A 23363-nucleotide genomic window follows, 5' to 3' on the forward strand; every position below is an offset into this window, starting at 1 on the left:
TTGACACAGTGACTGGTGCCTTTGAGTTACTAACCAAAAACCGACAAGAAGAAGCAATGTTCATGTGATCAAACCTCAAAGCCAACATTTGTTATTTTACCTTTCTTTTAAAAGGATTCAGTGAAAACATCTCTTCAGCATGCCTTTCTGTAGCTGCCCTCCAGTGTAGGTCAGAAATATGATTTGCACTAAAGATATAGCACTAATGTTCTATACTATCCAAAACATGAAGACACTGAGGGGCATCCATAAGGCAGACCCTGTCCTTCTCTTTCATATCGGACAGGGTCAACCATAAATGCCTCTCCGCTGCCATGGACCGCCCAATAGCACGGGCGGTCTCCTTGGTGGCACAGAGAGCTAAATCAGCGGTTCTCCTTAATTCTAAAATGTCAAGCTCTTTTAGCAGGTCGGCTTGGTACGCCTGTAACACTGAGATAGTGTGCAGACACGCACCAGCCTGACCCGCTGCCAAGTACCCCTTGCCCACCAGCGCTGAAGTGGTTCGCAGCGGCTTGGAGGGCAAGACCGGAGCCTTCAGAGACGATGCCGCGCCAGGTGACAGATAACTCGCAAGCGTCTGCTCTACCTGGGGCATCGCTCTGTAACCACATTCACTCAACCCCGCCACATTTCCATAGTAATCAGAGGCGGCGACGAATAAGCGGGCCGAGAATGGTTTCTTCCACGATCTCGACACCTCGGTGTGGAGATCGGGAAAAAAAGAGCTTTGCTGAATGACAGAAAAGCTAACGCCGGCTGCACCTCACATGCTTTTAAAGCTTCCTGGTCATGACGTCACCCGCCTCTGACGTCTCGCCCATCGATTCGACTGATTACACATATGATTCAGAGCTTGGTATCGCTGAAGGCGTTCCCCCTAGCGTTTTCCGACGCAGCTCGAGTTCCCGAAGGGGAAACATTGTATGTTGGTTATGTATCTAGTCAGAAAGACTCATGAGCAGCAAGACTCATGAGCAGGGTATGTCATTTATGTCCCCATGCCAAAATGGGGTTGCTTAAGAAGGGGTTAAATGCAGTTATATGCAAGCTTCATAGAAAGTGTTACATTAAATGCATACAGTATTCTGCATTATATCTGTTTAGTTTTTTACATTAACAATAGCATTAACAGTCTTTGTCTTTTTAAGTTATATAAAGATAGCATTCACAGGGGATTTGAATTTGATTAAATATTCATGAGCGAGTCAAAATGCTTGTTTTTGGAATCTTTTCATGACTGAATGTGTTCATATAAAAATTTCTGTAAGAAAAATCATTCCAATATCCAAAAGCTATGCACAAATACTAGTGCATGGTTTCAGTAAAACATCAGAAACTCTAAGGGAGAAAATCAACGAGAATAAATAAATCCCATGAGAATACGTAACTATTTCATGAAGTGGCAATTTCAGATGAATTCGCACAATGTGATTTGTATGTCAAATTTTTACAAGGAAACTATGCATGAAAGTCCACCCCTAAACCTAACTGTTAATTTTTAAAATTTATTTTTTTTTTTTTTTGGTTCATGTTTTACTTTAATCAGTTTCAATCCTGAATTTACCTTTTCAACAACACATATCTTTAAATCCCCAAACTTTGAACAAATATACAGTTTTAATCCTTCATCTCCTGAGATGTTTGTGTTTGAATTGAAGTTCCCCTTCAGGAACTCGAGCTGCGTCGAAGTCGCTTTGGGAACGCCCCTGCGTACGTGCTTCAGAACGCGGTCACGCAGGGGCGTTCCCAAAGCGACTTCGACGCAGCGTCTCGTTCCCTCGGGGAACCATGGTTACATACGTAACCTAGAGACGTTTATCTGCAAGTCAGATAAGTTTCCCATTAACTTCCCATAACTAAGGAAAACATTTCCTTTTTATTTCCCCCCAACAAGTTGCACGGCAATTCTATACAGCAATGTCTTGTCTGAAAATTGTCTGTCTGTGACCCCTTGTGATAAGGGGGCAAAGGTTACCAGAAAGGAGTAATGCCGATGTGGACAGTCTATTTCAATGATAGCAATTTGTAGACCTTTAAGACTGAATCTAGAGTTTTTAGAGGTTTGCTGTCAATATGGTAAAACAGTTAAAGGCTTTTAGTGAAAGCTCCAATGCAAGATAGAGATGACTGGATAAAAGCCAGATGGGGGAATTAATCACCAAGGGTCAACTGTGGAATGGGAGTGCTATTAATGTAATGACCTGCTCTCAGCAGCGTCCATATAGGTGACAGATTACAAAATACAGTCCAACAAAAACATCCTGTGGTAGAATTGATTTATTAGCATATTCTTCGTGGAATGGGTGTTCAAATGCAAACACTAATAAATATTTGAATAATTGAAAACGGAAATATCAGATCTTTGGCTATTATTTTCCATTACATTACAGTGCCCAATCAACTTTGTGATTAATATAAAGATAAATATATGAAAACACTTTGGTATTGATATGCATACTGTATAGGCCTATATGCAAAAGTTGTTTTTTTTACTTTTATTCTGCAAGGATGCATTCATTTTGGTCAAAAGTAACAGTAAAGACATGTCTTGAACATTCAATTCATCAAAGAATCCTGAGGGGGAAAAAATAGCAGTTTTCACACAAATATGAAGCAGCATAACTGTTTTCAACACTGACAATAATGATTCGGTGTTCAAGAAACATTATGATCATAAATGATCATACTGAAGACTGGAGTTAACATTAAAAAGGAAAACAGTTATGTGTAATATATGTAATATATTTGTAATAATATTTCATGATATTTCTGGGGGGTTTTACTGTATTTTCATCAAATATATGATATAACATACAAAAATATAGAAAAACCTAACCAACCTCAACCTTTTGTATTTAGAAATGTTCTTATTGAACTAAAATACTGCAAACACACAAAACAAAGTATAAATATAGTGTAATACACTCTTTATTTATTTATTTTTTTTGCATTATGTTAAAAAGTATTGAAAAAAACATCTGGTTTAGTAGTCCTCTCCCAAAAGCCAGTATGTCCTCACCCAGCCCTTTCCCTGAAATGGAAAAGAACAGGGATGTGAGAGCAGTTACCGAAGCTTTGAAAACTTGTTGTTAAGAGGAGGCTATTGAGCTCTATTTATAGGTCCTATCCAGCTGTAACTTGTTACTGAAGAAATATTTCCACTCTTTCTGAAATTATGTTGCCATGTATACACAACTTTTCAGATATCAGTGTTTACGGCCTTGATTGTAGTTATGATGTCATTTTATTACACAATGGGTGTGTCACTGTTTTGAATTTTGAAGCACCAATCCTAAAATAAATATGTGTGAAAAGAATCAGTTGAGCGAATCAGATTGTTGTGATGTGGTAAGACAGGCGAGATGAAAGTAATATGATGCTTTCTGAGGTGAATGTCAAAGTGGCAGAAACTCTGTACCTTTATGTGGATGTCACCTCGCAGTTCACAGTGGAAAGTCCTGAAAGTGTCAAGGAGAGACTTGGTGGAACTGCTCAAATGGATCCTCAGTGCTGGAGAGGGGAAAAAGTAAAACAATAGGATGTCTGTCTCCGCTATTACATAATTAAAGGCTGGTCAAAAAAAGTGCTGAGGTCAAGGCAGTAAGATCAATCACATGGGTTTCATTTAAAATGCTTCTCTGACATATCTTCCAAATCTGCTGTCAGCATATCCTTCATGAATGATCTTACGTAATCCATATGTCTCCATCCTGGATGCTGTGTTCACAGTGTCTCCAAATAAACAGTAGCGTGGCATTTTCAGACCCACAACCCCTGCGACACATGACCCTGTAACAAGCAATATGATTTTTTTTTTAATGACTTTTTTATGTATTTTTCCACAACCTCTAGTAGTTTTAACAAACACATTTCAAATAAAGTTTCTTCTGTTGCTTTATTGCAATAGTACTCAGCCTATGTTTTGTGTGCCTAAAGCAGCTATTTAATGGTGACATTATGTAATATAATGTATAATGATGTACTTTATTTGAATTTTTCTTATATGTGTCATAAAGCAATTTGGCAAGTTGGAATTACTGCACGAATGCCTGAGTAGCGTAAACACTCCTCTGGTGTGTAAATTGACCAAATCAGAATGAATATACAAATGCGTCATTGGTTTTCTATTCAAAACACATCTGAAAAAGGCAAGAGAGAGAAGAAATGAAATGTACTGTATAAACCTTTTGTATAAATAACCAGTCATAATCAAATATATTTATGAGAAGTAGTCCCTTAAACCTTTAGATAATGCACAATTTGTCCATCTGTTTCTTACAGTATATTGCACATATTTTTATGCATACTGAAATCTTCTTTTATTTTTATACATGGAGAGGATTATTTCTTTTCTTTTATTTATTTATATTTTGTATTCTATTTTGAAATTTCTCCAGTCTTCAGTGTGATCACATGATCCTTCAGTAATCATTCTAATATCCTGATTTGGTACAAAAGAAACATTTTATTTATTTATTATTATTATGTTTTTAACAGTTTTTTTTTTGTGTGTGTGTGTGTGGAATCTATGATACATTTTCTTTGGTGAAAAGAAAGTTTAATAGAACAGCATTTATTTGAAATAGACATTTTATTATTTGTGTTATTTATTCTTATTATTATTTTAAAATCTTACTTTTGAATTGTAGTGTAAATTTTGTGAATATCCAGGCTGGAAAATCAAGTGGAAATATGAGAGTAGTACCTCATGTTGATTTTTTTTTTCCATCTACAAAGCTTTGGTGGAGGATAAGTACATTTTTAAAATGTGTTTTTGGCAGACAAAATAAATTTGCCAGTCTAGCTCTTGAACTACGGCTAAGGTTGAACACCTCTAATCTGTTGTATACTTGTTCATATTTTAGTAAAAGAGCGTAAAAAAGCATGTTGCTTACATTACATAAATTACAACGCAATACCCCAGTACATTCATTTCCTGAGCACATTTCTTTTTGTGATTGATCAGCCAGTGAATATACGAATAGCACAGCCAAAGAGCTGTCACCATCCAGTTATTACCTGAATGAACTCCAATGCGGACCCTCAGCTGCTGCTCTTGTATATGTGGACTGTAGAAGCTCCTCATGCCCTGCACTATAGCTAACGACATTCTTGCTATTTCTTTTACATGGTCGTCTCCATTTCTTGTAGGCAGGCCCGACACTACCATGTAGGCATCGCCAATGGTTTCTACCTGGGTACAGCAAAGGACACATGAAGCAACCCATATCCTACAATAGATTAAATCGTTTTGCAAGGTGGTGAAGCATTCAAATTATGTACCTTATAAACATTGTGGTTGTCAATGATATTGTCAAAGTATGTGTACAGGTCATTCAGCACGTTCACTACCTACAGCAAAGGAAACATGTGCAGTCAGTTTATAGTAGTCAGCTTATGAATAAAGATACAGAGATCAAAGTTTCTGAAAGGTGACAATATATTTCCGTTGTGGTTCAGCTGTGGGCTTCAGTATGGTCCAAAAATAACCTCATGTGAATGTATTATTTCCACGTTAAGGCTCAGACAGGCTACTGAGCCAACAGCTATGCTAACAGAAGCCTGCTATTCGTGACAGAGTGGAGTTTTCAGCACTTGTGCCATGTCACCTAGTAATGTCAGGAGCTCTTATGGGACATATGAAACCCATTCCAGAGCTTACTTTATGGGTATTTGATCTTACAACAGACCCCTGCACAAACAAACACACATAGACACATGCATTATTTAACAAGTGCAGGGTATTTCAAAATCTTAGACAATAGAAGACAGCGGCTCCTCAAACCTCCCCAAATAGCTCTGGACATATGTATTTTTCAAAATATTATCGAAATCTGTACAAATGAACCCACATAGGACCTACATTTTTTTTAAAACCTCTCTGAATTGTTTTTGCCTACAAGGCCTACACAGAAACTGGGCAGAAACTCTCTAAGATACTGTTTGAGTCTCTGCGTCTTTCATCACCTGCATTGGCGTGAGGGATGCTGACATGGCTGTGAAGCCTTCAATGTCACTGAAATAGATGGTGACACAGTCGTAGGTCTCTGCCCTCACTGTCTTTCCCGCTATGAGCTGAGCAGCTACACATCTAAAAATACAAGAAAAAAGACAGGCACTTTTCAAAGGCAGGTTTCAAGTGGAGGGCTTGGTGATGATCACTGGTCTCGTCACGTAGGCTTGTTAGGCCAGGTGCAAGCAAGTTTTTAGTAACTGAAGTGTGGACGAATTCACTGAACAGTTGTGCCACTTTTGCCTCCAGTATATCAACAAGAGAACCTACATCATTCACTACGCATCCAGTTTAACCAGGTGATAAAGGGATAGTTCACCTAAAAACAAAAAAATCTGTCATCATTTACATCATTACCCTCATGTCCGTTCCAAACCTTTAATTCGTCTTTGAAATTAAATCTGAGAGATTTCCATCCCTCTATTGAAATATGATAAACAGAAGCTCAACCATGCTTGGCACGCAAGAACAAACCTCTTTGGTTCTTGTGTGACAAGCAAGCATGTTTGAGCTTCCATTTACCATATTGATTTGCTAAATGTATGTGCATTGATCAATGTTTAAATGTGAATAAAAGCCTGAATTAAATCTGTTCATCAAAAAAAGCGATTGTGTATCTTCAGAAGAATTAAACGGCTCGATTTATATGGATTACATTTGCTATGTCTTTATGAACTTTTTGAATAGTCAAATTTTGGGGTGAATAAACTGTCAGTGGAGGGACCAAAAGCTCTCAGATTTCATTCAAAATATCTTGATTTCTGTTTCGAAAAACGAACAAAAGTCATATGGATTTAGATCAACATGAGGGTGAATAATAGATGACAGAATTTTCATTTTAGGGTCAACAACTTTTTTGGGTCAAATATATCCAGTCTCACAGAATTGTACATTTTAAATTTGCATTCAGTACAAAACCTTTGAACATTTTAAGCATTAAGGCTTGCGGAAACTAGCGGAAACAGAAGCCGACTATAGTCAAAAAATTTGACAAAAGACTAAAGCCAACAGCCTAGCACATAGTGTTTGTGCCTGCATGAGAGGCGAACCATACCAGCAGGTGGCAGTAGTCTGTATTCATCATATAAAAAGACAAACTGGATGAACCAAAAGAGCATTCTATGTGTGCAGTGTTGCCAATTTAGCTACTTTGTAGCTAGATTTAGTGACTTCCCCACCCCTTTTGAGACTTTTTTCAAAAGTTTAGGGACAAATATAGCAACTACTTGGACAAACCTTATCTAAGTTCTCATCTTGCCCACTGATCAACGTTCATCTTTATATAGATCAGTGAATTTGCCATTGTGATGTCATCTAGTGACATTTAGCTACCAGTTTTAGCTACTTTCAACTGAAAGCAGTTGGCAACACTGTATGTGTGCCCTCTTGACTTCCTGTGCACTGTTTTTCAAAGTTGAACAGCCAATCAGTGTAGGCTCTATCACCAAGAGACTCCGTTGTTTATTCAACATGCTCAATCTGCCGAAAAGCTGCCAATGCTCATCCAACAAGGGGAGCATACCACAAAAACTAGGCCAACAGATGCTCAAAGACAGCCTGACACTGGCCGATGGCTGACCTTCAGCTTGGTGTGTCATAGCCTATTTGCATATTTACTTAGTAAATCAATGAAAAGAATGGAAAAGGGAAGAAGAGTTTAAAATGAAGAAATTAGTTCTAGGTAGCTTTGGATCAGCATTTTGTTGTTGTTGTTGTTGTTATAATCTGGAGCGTTACCGTGGCAACATCTGCATGAGCAGTCCCTCCGCTCGCTTCTTCTCTTCCTGGAGTTCAGCGGTACGTTCACTGACTATCTGCTCCAGATTACACGCATACTGCTCCATACGGGACAGCAGGTTATCCAGAATGTTCTCAGACCCCCTGTGTGCACACACTCAAATGCTTAGCAAAAGTCATTTAATATTATTACAATTACCTAGCTTTAGTACTATCACATTAAAGAAGCAGTAATTCTTTATTGCCCATTTTGCTGCAAAAGAAACATTTATCAGCACACAGTACTCACAACACTATTGCTTTGTTTTTAATTCTCTCTCTCCCTTCATCCTCCAAGGCCAGTATAAATGTTTAGCGTGATATGTTGTAACAGTGTTGTTCTCATGGGACATTGTGATCGCTGGGTTGTGTGTCACTGGTCCCCAGAGTAGCCATATCCTGTTTGTTTGTCTACCTGATTAAGCACTGTCATTTGTAAGTGTAATTAATGATCCTCTGTGTCCCTGCCCTGTTCTTCATTACCACAAAATCGCTCATTAGTCACAACTACCCTCATTTACAGCTGAAACAAGCACAAAGAGGAAGAACGTGCAACTGTAGCAGTGTCAAGACCGCATTAGATTGGGAAGGAGAGATAGCTGTACGCTACTGATGCCTCAGCACTGCTTGTTTAAAGTGACTTTAATCAAACTTATCTCAATGTTAACACTGAATCTTACTCTGCAAGTGGTGAAGATTGTATCAGCAGAAAGTCTAATAAAAGTGCAGTCCGCGGAGAACCATAAAAGTCAGAGAGGCTGTGGTTCTCTTTGTTTTGGTCTGTGGTATGCAAGTGCCAACTGCCAACATTTCACTGTTTTATAGTGTACTGTATATGGGTAAAAGTAAAAATATGGATTATAATGTTTATTAGCTGATTGAGATAAATGAGTGAAGATGTGTTGTACAAAAATAAATAATATTATAGCCTTTTGAATTTGCGTTTATTTTTATATTTTCAGTTTTCATTTAAATTCTAATTTAAGCTTTGGTCATTTTTCATCTAATATTTATATCTTAAATTAATTCAGCTTTATTTTAATCAATGGAAATTATTTTAAATAGTTAGTTAATAATAAAGACACTGATAGCCATAGATAAATACACAAACATACAAGCAGAAGTTCAGATTAGTGATATCCAATTTATTAATGAAGCTCGTTCTTGATTCAATCAAACCTATTTTCAAAACATTTGTAAACCAATCAACTGCACACTATAAAAGCTGATTGTTTCTTGGTCTAAACTAAATGTAGTAGGTTGACTCAGTCATACAAAATTATTTTTTTTCCCTTGGGAAAAACAGCCACATGTCAGCCCTAAGGAGGTGACCTATTCCATCTAAAATTAAGCTTCTATTAGGATAATGATTAAGTTTGTGACTATATATTTTTTCAATAGTAGTAATTTTTTTAAGGGTAAAATAATTATTGATAACAACAATAACTATCGTGACATAGACGCCACTGGCTTTATGTCTTGCTTCATTACTGACCCATTAGGACACAGTTTCTTGATGGCAGTCCTGAGAAAAGAAAAGTCTGGTCTCCAATGGTTTCTACCTGGATACAGCAAAGGACACATGAAGCAACCCATATCCTACAATAGATTAAATCGTTTTGCAAGGTGGTGAAGCATTCAAATTATGTACCTTATAAACATTGTGGTTGTCAATGATATTGTCAAAGTATGTGTACAGGTCATTCAGCACGTTCACTACCTACAGCAAAGGAAACATGTGCAGTCAGTTTATAGTAGTCAGCTTATGAATAAAGATACAGAGATCAAAGTTTCTGAAAGGTGACAATATATTTCCGTTGTGGTTCAGCTGTGGGCTTCAGTATGGTCCAAAAATAACCTCATGTGAATGTATTATTTCCACGTTAAGGCTCAGACAGGCTACTGAGCCAACAGCTATGCTAACAGAAGCCTGCTATTCGTGACAGAGTGGAGTTTTCAGCACTTGTGCCATGTCACCTAGTAATGTCAGGAGCTCTTATGGGACATATGAAACCCATTCCAGAGCTTACTTTATGGGTATTTGATCTTACAACAGACCCCTGCACAAACAAACACACATAGACACATGCATTATTTAACAAGTGCAGGGTATTTCAAAATCTTAGACAATAGAAGACAGCGGCTCCTCAAACCTCCCCAAATAGCTCTGGACATATGTATTTTTCAAAATATTATCGAAATCTGTACAAATGAACCCACATAGGACCTACATTTTTTTTAAAACCTCTCTGAATTGTTTTTGCCTACAAGGCCTACACAGAAACTGGGCAGAAACTCTCTAAGATACTGTTTGAGTCTCTGCGTCTTTCATCACCTGCATTGGCGTGAGGGATGCTGACATGGCTGTGAAGCCTTCAATGTCACTGAAATAGATGGTGACACAGTCGTAGGTCTCTGCCCTCACTGTCTTTCCCGCTATGAGCTGAGCAGCTACACATCTAAAAATACAAGAAAAAAGACAGGCACTTTTCAAAGGCAGGTTTCAAGTGGAGGGCTTGGTGATGATCACTGGTCTCGTCACGTAGGCTTGTTAGGCCAGGTGCAAGCAAGTTTTTAGTAACTGAAGTGTGGACGAATTCACTGAACAGTTGTGCCACTTTTGCCTCCAGTATATCAACAAGAGAACCTACATCATTCACTACGCATCCAGTTTAACCAGGTGATAAAGGGATAGTTCACCTAAAAACAAAAAAATCTGTCATCATTTACATCATTACCCTCATGTCCGTTCCAAACCTTTAATTCGTCTTTGAAATTAAATCTGAGAGATTTCCATCCCTCTATTGAAATATGATAAACAGAAGCTCAACCATGCTTGGCACGCAAGAACAAACCTCTTTGGTTCTTGTGTGACAAGCAAGCATGTTTGAGCTTCCATTTACCATATTGATTTGCTAAATGTATGTGCATTGATCAATGTTTAAATGTGAATAAAAGCCTGAATTAAATCTGTTCATCAAAAAAAGCGATTGTGTATCTTCAGAAGAATTAAACGGCTCGATTTATATGGATTACATTTGCTATGTCTTTATGAACTTTTTGAATAGTCAAATTTTGGGGTGAATAAACTGTCAGTGGAGGGACCAAAAGCTCTCAGATTTCATTCAAAATATCTTGATTTCTGTTTCGAAAAACGAACAAAAGTCATATGGATTTAGATCAACATGAGGGTGAATAATAGATGACAGAATTTTCATTTTAGGGTCAACAACTTTTTTGGGTCAAATATATCCAGTCTCACAGAATTGTACATTTTAAATTTGCATTCAGTACAAAACCTTTGAACATTTTAAGCATTAAGGCTTGCGGAAACTAGCGGAAACAGAAGCCGACTATAGTCAAAAAATTTGACAAAAGACTAAAGCCAACAGCCTAGCACATAGTGTTTGTGCCTGCATGAGAGGCGAACCATACCAGCAGGTGGCAGTAGTCTGTATTCATCATATAAAAAGACAAACTGGATGAACCAAAAGAGCATTCTATGTGTGCAGTGTTGCCAATTTAGCTACTTTGTAGCTAGATTTAGTGACTTCCCCACCCCTTTTGAGACTTTTTTCAAAAGTTTAGGGACAAATATAGCAACTACTTGGACAAACCTTATCTAAGTTCTCATCTTGCCCACTGATCAACGTTCATCTTTATATAGATCAGTGAATTTGCCATTGTGATGTCATCTAGTGACATTTAGCTACCAGTTTTAGCTACTTTCAACTGAAAGCAGTTGGCAACACTGTATGTGTGCCCTCTTGACTTCCTGTGCACTGTTTTTCAAAGTTGAACAGCCAATCAGTGTAGGCTCTATCACCAAGAGACTCCGTTGTTTATTCAACATGCTCAATCTGCCGAAAAGCTGCCAATGCTCATCCAACAAGGGGAGCATACCACAAAAACTAGGCCAACAGATGCTCAAAGACAGCCTGACACTGGCCGATGGCTGACCTTCAGCTTGGTGTGTCATAGCCTATTTGCATATTTACTTAGTAAATCAATGAAAAGAATGGAAAAGGGAAGAAGAGTTTAAAATGAAGAAATTAGTTCTAGGTAGCTTTGGATCAGCATTTTGTTGTTGTTGTTGTTGTTATAATCTGGAGCGTTACCGTGGCAACATCTGCATGAGCAGTCCCTCCGCTCGCTTCTTCTCTTCCTGGAGTTCAGCGGTACGTTCACTGACTATCTGCTCCAGATTACACGCATACTGCTCCATACGGGACAGCAGGTTATCCAGAATGTTCTCAGACCCCCTGTGTGCACACACTCAAATGCTTAGCAAAAGTCATTTAATATTATTACAATTACCTAGCTTTAGTACTATCACATTAAAGAAGCAGTAATTCTTTATTGCCCATTTTGCTGCAAAAGAAACATTTATCAGCACACAGTACTCACAACACTATTGCTTTGTTTTTAATTCTCTCTCTCCCTTCATCCTCCAAGGCCAGTATAAATGTTTAGCGTGATATGTTGTAACAGTGTTGTTCTCATGGGACATTGTGATCGCTGGGTTGTGTGTCACTGGTCCCCAGAGTAGCCATATCCTGTTTGTTTGTCTACCTGATTAAGCACTGTCATTTGTAAGTGTAATTAATGATCCTCTGTGTCCCTGCTTGTTCTTCTTTATTGTCTCAAAAGCGCTCATTAGTCACAACTACCCTCATTTAGAGCTGAAACAAGCACAAAGAGGAAGAATGTGCAACTGTTACAGTGTCAAGACAGCATTAGATTGGGAAGGAGAGATAGCTGTACGCTACTGATGCCTCAGCACTGCTTGTTTAAAGTGACTTTAATCAAACTTATCTCAATGTTAACACTGAATCTTACTCTGCAAGTGGTGAAGATTGTATCAGCAGAAAGTCTAATAAAAGTGCAGTCCGCGGAGAACCATAAAAGTCAGAGAGGCTGTGGTTCTCTTTGTTTTGGTCTGTGGTATGCAAGTGCCAACTGCCAACATTTCACTGTTTTATAGTGTACTGTATATGGGTAAAAGTAAAAATATGGATTATAATGTTTATTAGCTGATTGAGATAAATGAGTGAAGATGTGTTGTACAAAAATAAATAATATTATAGCCTTTTGAATTTGCGTTTATTTTTATATTTTCAGTTTTCATTTAAATTCTAATTTAAGCTTTGGTCATTTTTCATCTAATATTTATATCTTAAATTAATTCAGCTTTATTTTAATCAATGGAAATTATTTTAAATAGTTAGTTAATAATAAAGACACTGATAGCCATAGATAAATACACAAACATACAAGCAGAAGTTCAGATTAGTGATATCCAATTTATTAATGAAGCTGGTTCTTGATTCAATCAAACCTATTTTCAAAACATTTGTAAACCAATCAACTGCACACTATAAAAGCTGATTGTTTCTTGGTCTAAACTAAATGTAGTAGGTTGACTCAGTCATACAAAATTATTTTTTTTCCCTTGGGAAAAACAGCCACATGTCAGCCCTAAGGAGGTGACCTATTCCATCTAAAATTAAGCTTCTATTAGGATAATGATTAAGTTTGTGACTATATATTTTTTCAATAGTAGTAATTTTTTTAAGGGTAAAATAATTATTGATAACAACAATAACTATCGTGACATAGACGCCACTGGCTTTATGTCTTGCTTCATTACTGACCCATTAGGACACAGTTTCTTGATGGCAGTCCTGAGAAAAGAAAAGTCTGGTCTCTCTGCAGGTTTTTCTCTCCAGCAGCTGACCATGATTCCCTCCAGTTCCTCTACACCCTCTGCTGGGTCTATGTGAGGCCTCAGTGGGCTACAGCCCCCTGCCCTGACTCTCTCCACAATCTCTAAAAAACAGACAGGGAGAGAGTCACCAACAGTCCTGCACAGTTGATCCATCTGAAATGGTTTACTTTATGTTATGAAGAGTGACTTTATAGAGAGAGGGAGTGAAGTGTATTACCGTACCTCTAGCACTGAAGTGACAGTTGGGGATGTAGAAAGGCCCTCTACGATATACTACCTCTTGAGCGATAATGGCAAAACTGTAGATGTCCCCTTTTTGTGTACCATTAGCTGGAATGGACTGCCTCAGTAGCTCTGGTGCCCTCCACAGCAGAGCTTAAAATGAAAACACATATTTAAAAAAAAAAAACACAAAATCGAACTAAAACGGTCCTCATTTTGCATTTATGTGTGCAACACATTTGTGTATTTATGTATTTAACTCTAAACTAATTATTTAAAAATATGTATTTTTCTTCCAAACAAAAATGCATTTCTTCTTGAAAGTTCCAGATTTCCAGCTTACCGGTCGAGGGGTCAAATCCGGGACTCTTCTCTGAGTCTGAACGCCTGAATACATTAAGTCCAAAATCAGTGACCTTCAGGACAAAGCGGCTGTCCACCACACAGCTTGTTGATGAGAGGTGACCGTGAAAGTGCAGGGGACTATGGTGCAAATAGTCCATACCCTACATGAGAGTCAAAATGTATCCATCACTGTTTTATATTCTACTGTCAGCGAAAATGGTTTAGACTATAACACACAGACACAATGACCTTTACGATGTCTAGCATGAGGGAAAATTTGAAAGTCCAGTCCAGCTTGATAGACTCATTCTTCAAAATGTCCTGCAAATTTTGGGGACAAAACCTTTCGTTACAATGGCCATTCTTAAAATAATAACATATATCATAATGAATGAAGGAATGAATGAATTCATTCATTCATTCATATATCATCACATGAAAGAACATAGCGCTTCTTCAGATCACCCAAAAATTCTATCATTCATTATGTATCATCATGTTGTTCCAAACCTGTAGAACCATAAAGATTATTGTCTATCAATAGAGCTGTTTAGTCTCGACATTACTTTGAAGGTAAACCCAGAAAGGCTAATCTACTACAGTTCTGTCATGCCAACTCTCGGAGAGTTAAGCACAGTAATATACATGGCAATGTTAATGTGTTTGGTCTTGGTGGAATAGATCTGCTACGCTGCTTTTGCTGCTGCTGCTGCAGCAGAGCAAGTACCGAGACTTACTTCTGCCAACACATCCACCAACCCGATCTTCAAGTCGTACATATTTGACAAGGTGGCTAATTCATAAGAATTTGCACAACCTCACTCGTACGAATTCATACGATTTGTGAAAAATAGTACGTATTTTACAGGGTGGCAAATTCGTAGGAATTCGTATGAAGGACCACACCTAACTCCGCCCCTAAACTTAACCGTCACAGAAATCGTACAAAATCATGCGAATGAGGTCGTACGGATTCGTATGAATTATCCAAATACGTACGAATTGGCCGTGAGATAGCATTGCATCCACAGACATGCTGATGTGAGCATGTAGGAAATAACACTGTAGCAAAGCTGGGTGGAGCTGGGGAAGATGGAGGGTTTTTGAAGCACGCTGCAACTGTTACAGCAAGCACTAGCCAAGTATTTGAATGTTGAGCAGCAAGCTCAGGCTGCTGATGCAAAAAGGAACCAATCAGCTGAGCCATGTGAATGATGATGTGATTATATCAGATTGAGCTAGAACCTGTAGAGCCTGTGCCATCTAGAGTTTCATGAAACTTCATGAGTTTCATGAAATTTCTCTCTGGAATTTTCTGTTTTTCTCTTTATATATATGATTAAAATAAGTTACTTGAAGATATATTGATATTATGTTCTACTATGACATCAACATAAATTATACACATATAGTCATATATCAAACATTAATTTTAAAGCTGCCGTTTTTAAATATATGTTGCAATAAAGTTCTTGCATAAGAATTACAACCATTGTCCCAATAGTTACATTTATTTTATTCATAAATCCAAAACTGTCATTATTAAAACCCCATAAGAAAATCCTAAAGAAATACAAATGCTAATTAACTGATAGAAAAGAAACAATTATCTGTGTAATAGCACCTGCAGGCTTCCTTTAGGGCAGTACTCTGTAAGAATGAAGGGCTGAGGGGTCTCCAGAGCCGCTCCAATAAATTTACAAAGGTTATAGTGGGTCAAATCTCTGCACTAAAGACACAGAGGTATTGATTGAGGTGCATCATATTACCTACATGAGTAAATGTATATTGTATAAAAAATGAAATGCATTATTAATGTTTTAAACAGAGTTCACCTGTTTGAGTTCCGCCAGCAGCTCGCTGCTCAGATGAGGGTTTCTTAAGTTCAGAAAGCAAACAGAACAAATTGTCCCCTGAAGGAGAGAGAAAATGTATTTAATTAACTGAACTATGAAATTATTTTATTGGGCAACTAAATCATGCCAAATGTTTGGTAGCATAAATTGTCTTCTACATAATGTCACTATGTAGTGACGTAAATGTATAAACACTAAGATCCCAAATACTTCACTTTGTAGACTGCGGTTCTGTGTGCTGATGGCTTGTCTTGCATGCTGCAAATTATAGACTCCAAAGAAGCCTGAATGGGTTTGGATCTGTGAGACTGAACCACAAAGGGGAGAATCTAGATGTAATAGATTCATTCATGTAGTAATTCCATCCAAACAAACCAAAATTAAAACAGCAATGATTAGGGGGTAGAAGGGGGTATCTCTTTAGATGACAGTGTCTATTGCATTGTTAATTATATGTAATATTTCTGCCTCACAATTGCTATTAGTACTTATGTTCACATACTTCTTGCATTACAAAATAAAGTAAATTGTGGGCCAGAAGAGCTACTTAATCAACTTTTAATGCATTAAATCCTCTCAAAACCTTTGCTGGCACAGTTGAGGAGTGATGCTCCATCATTATGACATCAGCAGCATTGACTGTCCACAGCATTTTGGAAGCTTCTTCCTGGAGTTTGAACTTCCTGGTAATAAATATTAGTTTAATTTGAAGACTGTAATTTAAGAACATATTTCTACAAAGAAAAACTGAAGAACAGCAGTGGGGTTGACTGAATTAGGCTTGCATTTTTGGGCATCAGCTCTAACGTTTTAGCTGAAGCATTTAGTCTGGCATTTATGAACTATAAAATCAACAGATTATTTCAGCATAATTGCAGTATAACATGCAAATCTTACATCCAAAATAAATTAAAATGGTGTAACAAGCAAAAAAAGAAGAAATAAAACTCTTGGGAAGAAAAATCTAAGTATATACATCTCATTTATGCAAATGATCTCATTTCTACACTTGATTCCACAATTCTGAATGTGCAATGTTAATATTTAAAAGCAGTTGAAAATACACACTTTAACTATTACCTGTATAAAGCACAGATTGCAAGGGTCCCAGCAGCCACCAAGCCAACAATAATCCCTAAGGCAATCAAGAATTTTCTCTCTGAAAATAAAACACACATTTGTAATCTGCAGGTCTGCTGGGTGATTAGCACTCATTTGACAAAATGCAACTATGTCCATTTATAGAGGTATGACACAGCAAGTCTGGAAGCCACCAAGGGTAATTCTGTAGGAATGCAATATGAAACAGTCACTTCCAGTCACCTTTTCAGAATTTTGATAAAAGTATTATAGCTGGTTGCATAAGTCTGTCCAGACTTTATTGCTTCGACCTGTTAGCTTGGGGGAGATTCAGTCAGTGAATAGCTGAGAAATCTATATTGCCACTGAGTCAGACATTTGGATCTTGCAAGCATTGGTACATTATTCAAGATTTTTTTTTTAATCAAGGATAGGGTATGGGGCAATGCCAAAAAGATGAAAGTGAAGGGGTGAGAAAACAATCAGTGTGAATGCACTAATGTATGGAGCAAAGTTGGGTATCTGGTGCCCCCTACTGGAAATAAAGTGACTGCACTATGGCCTCTGACTGGCCTCTTGAAGGAGTTGATAAGCTAGAACCAGATGAACATGCTTCCAAGCCTCTTATCATTTGCAGTGTGTTATTAGCACACCTTCAAAATTAATGATTGCTGGGCCAACTGTGAAATACATTCAACTTAGAAGCCATGAATGTCCAAATACCAACCCAGGCTCACTGGAAAAACGAGCCTCTACATACATTTCTGCAAAACTCCAAAAACGTGCTTTTGTTATCACTATCGGTTAGGTTTAGAATATGGTTTAGTGTAGGTGGTATGTTATTTTCAAACATGATAGAGCAATATCCTTTTAAGTGCAACTCACATTTCATTTCAGAACTGTCATACATACAGCCACCAACATAATAAACGTTGCCAGATTCATGTTCGTCTGGATACAAAAGAACACGTTTTTAGCGCCACTGACTGGACATTTTTTAAGTATCACGAAATGTTATGTAATATAATTTTGCAGAACTGTCGCCACAGTCACGTTCTTCCAATGAGCCCCGGTTGACTGATACCTAGATTGATGCAGAGTTCTCCATGAAAGCCACAATCTGGAGAGTCTTTGGGAGGAGATGTCCGTCCTCCAGGCCACTTGATGTGAAGCCCCTGTACTGCCTTATAAGTCCCAAAATAGTTCGCAATGACCTGTGTGGAGAACCCTATGACTCATTTGACGAATTAAATTCAGAATAGCACAGCAGTTTTCAGAATGCTTGCATTTGTTGTGCTTACAGTAGGTCTAGATAGTAAGCATATGACAGGAGCTCACCTGACACTGGTTATTACTATCTTGGATTTGTTTCATCATGTAATTTAACTCACGATCTCCACTTGCATCAATAGTTACATCTCCTTGGATACCTGTTTAACAAAAAGTCACAAAGCATCTAACCAGAAAACAAAGGAAAACCAGAAATATGATTACATGAGTATGAAATGAGATTAAATAAGATTACATGTGCATATGCAATGCTGAGTTGGTATTATTTAGTATAATACAAGTTAAAAGGAAAACTTGTATTATACTAAATAATACCAACTCAGCATTGCATATGCACATGTAATCTTAAGTCCATAAAGGTTTGTGAAAGTTGAATTATTAATTTTTTACTTATTTGCACAGTATTTGCTACCCAGTTGGGAGTCACTGGATATATTTTAGGCTTTACAAACCTGTAATGGTCCTGTTCCACATTCGTCTAGTGATGGCTAAACCGTCATATGGGTTTCCATTTTCTGCCAAAGTTTCGTTTAATGCCTGGGCATACAGCCAGACACTATCATGGGCTATGGCTGCTAGGAATGACACCTGTGGAATTAAAACAATTCAACTCATAATGAAATAACCTAAAGGTTGTGCTAAAGGGTCATCTCACTTGGATAGTGATAATTAAAGGCAAACTAAATTTCACATCAGGCTTCCCATCACATGGCTTTCCATCCATTCAACCACATGCCCTCGCACCAAAACTCAGTCATTGAAAATAGACTCTACCTTCGTTGATGTGCATAATAAAAGCAAACCTGTTCATTAGAAGCATATGTATAGCCGAAGTCTATTTTGGATCTGCTGATTACATTCTCTGAAAAGGCCTGATACAGTTTATCACTGGGTTTATACAGAGACAGGAAAAACAGAGCCTGATAAGCTTGCCTGGCCACTGAGTCATATCCATCACCTGAGAAAGGAGAAAACCATGTACTATAAATAGAAAATTACATCATGTTCAGCAATGTCTCATTTTATGAATTTGTGGTTACGTAACACACCTTGTTTCCAGTCAAAACTGCCAAATAACACCTTTTGCTTATATGGCTCGAAACAAAAGAAAACAAAATCTCCGTTGGTGAGGCCTTTCTTGTGAGCTTCAATTAGCAAACTGCGGACCACCTTGCCATGTGCTGATATCACAATAACTGTACAGGATAAAGGACACACACAATACTTTCATTGTTTAGTTCCTCACAGCTTTTGTGAGAACAAATTCTCATCAGAGGGGATTTTTTTCTTACTGCGAGAGACTTGTGCCACCTCAGTTAAGACCCAGGACCAGGTCGACAAGGACCCTTGGGGGAGAGAGCCATGGATTTCTTGATACTTGGCCACTGTAATGTTATTGTGCTCTGCTTGATACCTTTCGAGAAAATGTGTTTAAGGAATTATATTTTAAAAATCTAAGATGAACTTCTTGACTTCAAAATAGTACTTACATCAAACGTGAGCTATCACAAAGGGAATTCTGGGAATGTCAATTTACATTATTTTTTTCACAGTAAATTATGAAATTAGTTGTTCTTTTTCAGTTAAACTATACCGTTCCTTTTCTACTTGGTACAATATTTTTACTGTAAAATTAAAAATCACTTTTACCATTTTTTTTTTACAATGTACATGCAGTTTATAATAAATGTAAATGTACATAGATTTTCCACCTCTCAGTTTCAAGGTACATTACATACCTGATCCCCTCAACAGGAATAGCCCAGGATGGTTTATTGTCATAGATAATGCTGATGCGCTGCCAGCCAAACCGCTTGCAGATTTCCACAAAGAAAGACCCTAGTTTAGTGAAAGGTCCAAACACTCTTGTTAAGGTTGGATAGGCCTGCATTTATAGGGGTCAAGAGAAAAAAATAATTAAAAAAAACATTTAGCAACTGAAAAGCAAAGTGCATTTTAAGATATCCGCATATGTTAATGGTAATATACACTTTACAACCAACCTTCTTATCTAGAAATTGTTGATCTGCACATATAGGACTGATGACAGCAATGTTCCAATAAGCTGCTAGTTTAGCAGTCACTGCACAGACCTTAAATAAGAATTAACAACAGATGATAATACTCCATTTCCTACTCAACGAACATTTGATAGTCCTTCATCTTGTAATGATGATATCTTGAGACAAATGAGATTATAACGACTTTTGTAATTACTTTTTGATAGTCCTTCATGCGTTAAAAGTCAATTTTAAGCTTTAATTGGAACTGTGCTTGTAGAAGACAGATACCTTAATTTGAGAGTCTATTGTCTGAGTAATGATATAATGAGTGAGTGAAACTAGCTGTATTTTTATTATCTATTTATTTCGACTTTCAATTGTCTTGGAAATGAAGCTAATATGGCCACATACATTCGAGCAAGATGGTCCGATGAAAGCACTGTATTTGTGTTTATGGTAAAGTGCCGCAATTTTCCCTGGGCCACGTAGATCATTGCATTCATCATCCACATAATGGTAATCCAGATGATGACCTGACATGAATAATTCAACAACATATTAAATTAAAGATGATATATAAATATTGCTCATCTTCTTTTTCTACTTGGTACAAATAGCTCACTGACCTTGCAGAAGGTCCGGACTGCTGTTTACAGAACTGATAGCGATAAGAGCTCCAGCCCCAATCCGTCCAGTACTGAAAGGAATGGAGGTGTTGGGCATGGAGATCAGCAAGATGAATCTGGTGCCCAGACTGAGAGAAACCAGAGTCATCAAAAAGAGCAGTGGGCCAGGAAGTCTCTCGAAGTGCTTCATTACTTCTAGATGACATATTAATCCAAATTTATATTCAGATTTTACAATACACACAGAGATATATTTGTATGTATACATTTTGACAATATAAGCAAACAATGTGTAGATATATGTGTTTGAATAGTTTCTAACTGTAGTGCAGTCGATATTAAAATCTCATGAGCTGTGTACACTAACTAAGCCTGTAAAATTAATAAATGAAATTGCTTACCACTCATTCCAAAAGAATAATTCCCGCTCCAACACAGAGTTTGATCAAAATGAGTCGAAAACAAATAAAAAAGGACCTTGCATCAGAAACTACCAGTAACGAGGTCGGGGAAAACATCCAGTGGCAAACTGTGGCCTTATGGTTTTGCTCTGAATCCAGCCATCCACAACAGTGATCTCCCCAGAGTGACTGTAAACCAAGGGTCTCACATTAATTCTGCTCTGTATCTCAAGCTCTGGTGTTCCTCTGACATTTGTTTATAGCTAAACAAGCATATGAGTAAACACTGGTCTACAGATGTCTTTGGGAATTCTCATGTCCATGAGGTCTGAAGAAAAAAAAACATGCTCGTCTGTCAATGCTTTGAGTGATACTGTAGCATTTGTTTTTGTTTACATGCATAAGGGCTCTTTTCAAAAGTACTTGTTTATGTCAGCATAAACAAGGCTTTGCTCATATTAAATGACATAGATGTAATGATCTAAAATAAACTGGTATTTTCCAAGATGTTTTCTGACTTTCTGTGTTTTAAAGAAGTATAGAAAGAAGAATATTTATGTATGCCTTGCACATTAATTAAAATTCATAGCACAAGAATCAGCCAGGTCAGGAACAAGAGGTCAAAAGGTTTAGAGTTAAAATAAGAACAGTGTCAGCCCTCTGCACACTGGCACTTTGGAGGCTTCTATACCGTGGGAATTGCCTCTAGTGTGTCTGTCAATTTCACAGGCCAGAAAACATTTGAAACCTTTCTCAGTACAAAAAGCTGAACATCATGAGAGATAAATGTTGCGGACATTTATATGCCTGCCTATAAAAACAACAAAATCGGTATAGGGGTTAGTTTGTGTCACTGCACGAATACACAGGGGAATAGAAATAGTTCAGAAATAGAGAAAAGAGTTCTGTTTCAAAATCTTTGCATCTGGGATTTTATAGTTAAGCTCAGTTCACATTTCCATTTTAACTGGCATTTAAAAAAAAAAAAAAGAGAGACCAATATGTAATATGATTTTTTTTTTAAATGTTACAAATGTGTTTCAATTGTACTATCAAACCAGAAATCTTTTTAAATTGTTTTATTTTTTTAGCATCACTGAAGTTTTATCAGCGAAGGCAAATTATTACAATATTATCTTTAAATAATTTACTTTGTATTACGTTAACATAAAATCATATTATATGACATTTTCACAAAAAAAATGTGTTGCATTTGTCATAATATAATTTAAAAGAAAAAAAAATAGATCAACAACCAGTGAGCAAGCAACAGATGAAAATCACAAAAGCAAAAATTTTTATTGCAAAGGAAGAGATGAAAATGTACCTAAATCTATTTGTAGGGGGAGACCAGGTATGGTTGTAACGCTTTTTGTTTCAGTATCTGTAACTCTCTGAATTTTTGAGCAAGAGTGCTCAAACTTTTATACAAAGCACCGCATTTGTTCACTACAAAAGGCACCAATTCAGACCTCTGCAAGAATATCACAGCAATTATAAGTTGATGTCAAATACATGGCGTGCCTTTGTTACAATCTACCCCACTGCCAGTTTAAAAATGCTTAAAGGGGTCATATGATGCTGCTAAAAAGAACATTATTTTGTGTATTTGGTGTAATGAAATGTGTTTATGCGGTTTAAAGTTAAAAAAACACATTATTTTCCACATACTGTACATTATTGTTTCTCCTCTCTGAGAATCAGCAAGTTATTCTAATGTAAGTTATATGATTTTATCTGCAACAGTTTAAGTAGGCTAGTACTAAACAAAATATAGTTTTGGTCAAAAAATATATATACATGCTTACCTCAAAATCTGTTTCTTATAAAATCTGCATGTACCTATTTAGAGCCTTGATAACCATTCATATAGGATCTGGAAGGAAGTGGGTAAAATAATGAAATTACCATTGGACTCCTATCTTATCCTTTATTGGTTGAATTGGTGTTGTTACAACTCTCCACATGTTACAACCATACCTGGTCTCCCTATATAGTGTTGCCTTTTCTTGATGTTAAA

At 37.1% G+C, this 23363-nt stretch overlaps 2 protein-coding genes across 2 annotated transcripts; both read right to left on the minus strand.

Annotated features, from left to right (window-relative positions):
* Positions 1–2978: 2978 nt before the first annotated feature.
* LOC107711525 (atrial natriuretic peptide receptor 1-like) lies at positions 2979–7825 on the minus strand. The gene is made up of 6 exons (XM_016516513.1): positions 7754–7825; positions 5287–5355; positions 5023–5193; positions 3694–3792; positions 3422–3513; positions 2979–3034 (listed from the first exon to the last, which is right to left on the minus strand). Exons 3-6 carry the CDS (start codon positions 5171–5173, stop codon positions 2987–2989), a joined length of 390 nt encoding a protein of 129 aa, XP_016371999.1. The 5' UTR covers positions 5174–5193; positions 5287–5355; positions 7754–7825; the 3' UTR covers positions 2979–2986.
* LOC107711524 (atrial natriuretic peptide receptor 1) lies at positions 7405–21526 on the minus strand. The gene is made up of 25 exons (XM_016516512.1): positions 21344–21526; positions 20943–21137; positions 20728–20849; positions 20317–20406; positions 20053–20198; positions 19606–19727; positions 19363–19509; positions 19117–19271; positions 18766–18901; positions 18362–18453; positions 18108–18237; positions 17024–17102; positions 16527–16626; positions 16159–16251; positions 15923–16000; positions 15712–15816; positions 14337–14408; positions 14086–14248; positions 13743–13895; positions 13447–13621; positions 11911–12054; positions 10128–10251; positions 9444–9512; positions 9288–9354; positions 7405–7897 (listed from the first exon to the last, which is right to left on the minus strand). Exons 1-25 carry the CDS (start codon positions 21348–21350, stop codon positions 7827–7829), a joined length of 2835 nt encoding a protein of 944 aa, XP_016371998.1. The 5' UTR covers positions 21351–21526; the 3' UTR covers positions 7405–7826.
* Positions 21527–23363: the final 1837 nt, after the last annotated feature.

The sequence above is a fragment of the Sinocyclocheilus rhinocerous genome, unplaced genomic scaffold, assembly GCF_001515625.1.
Source record: "Sinocyclocheilus rhinocerous isolate Xijiao unplaced genomic scaffold, SAMN03320098_v1.1 scaffold2252, whole genome shotgun sequence".
Classification (NCBI taxonomy): domain Eukaryota; kingdom Metazoa; phylum Chordata; class Actinopteri; order Cypriniformes; family Cyprinidae; genus Sinocyclocheilus; species Sinocyclocheilus rhinocerous.

Coding starts and splice junctions, on each gene's coding strand:
- LOC107711525 (XM_016516513.1), bottom strand. CDS start 5,173: ATGGTAGTGTCGGGCCTGCCTACAAGAAATGGAGACGACCATGTAAAA. Junction 3,514..3,693: donor GATGGAGACATATGGATTAC/GTAAGATCATTC, acceptor TCCCCTCTCCAG/CACTGAGGATCCATTTGAGC. Junction 3,035..3,421: donor GAGGTGACATCCACATAAAG/GTACAGAGTTTC, acceptor TTTCCATTTCAG/GGAAAGGGCTGGGTGAGGAC.
- LOC107711524 (XM_016516512.1), bottom strand. Junction 17,103..18,107: donor AGAACTCTGCATCAATCTAG/GTATCAGTCAAC, acceptor TTTTATTTTCAG/AGAGAAAATTCTTGATTGCC. Junction 9,513..10,127: donor CATCCCTCACGCCAATGCAG/GTGATGAAAGAC, acceptor CCTTTGCTGTAG/GTAGTGAACGTGCTGAATGA.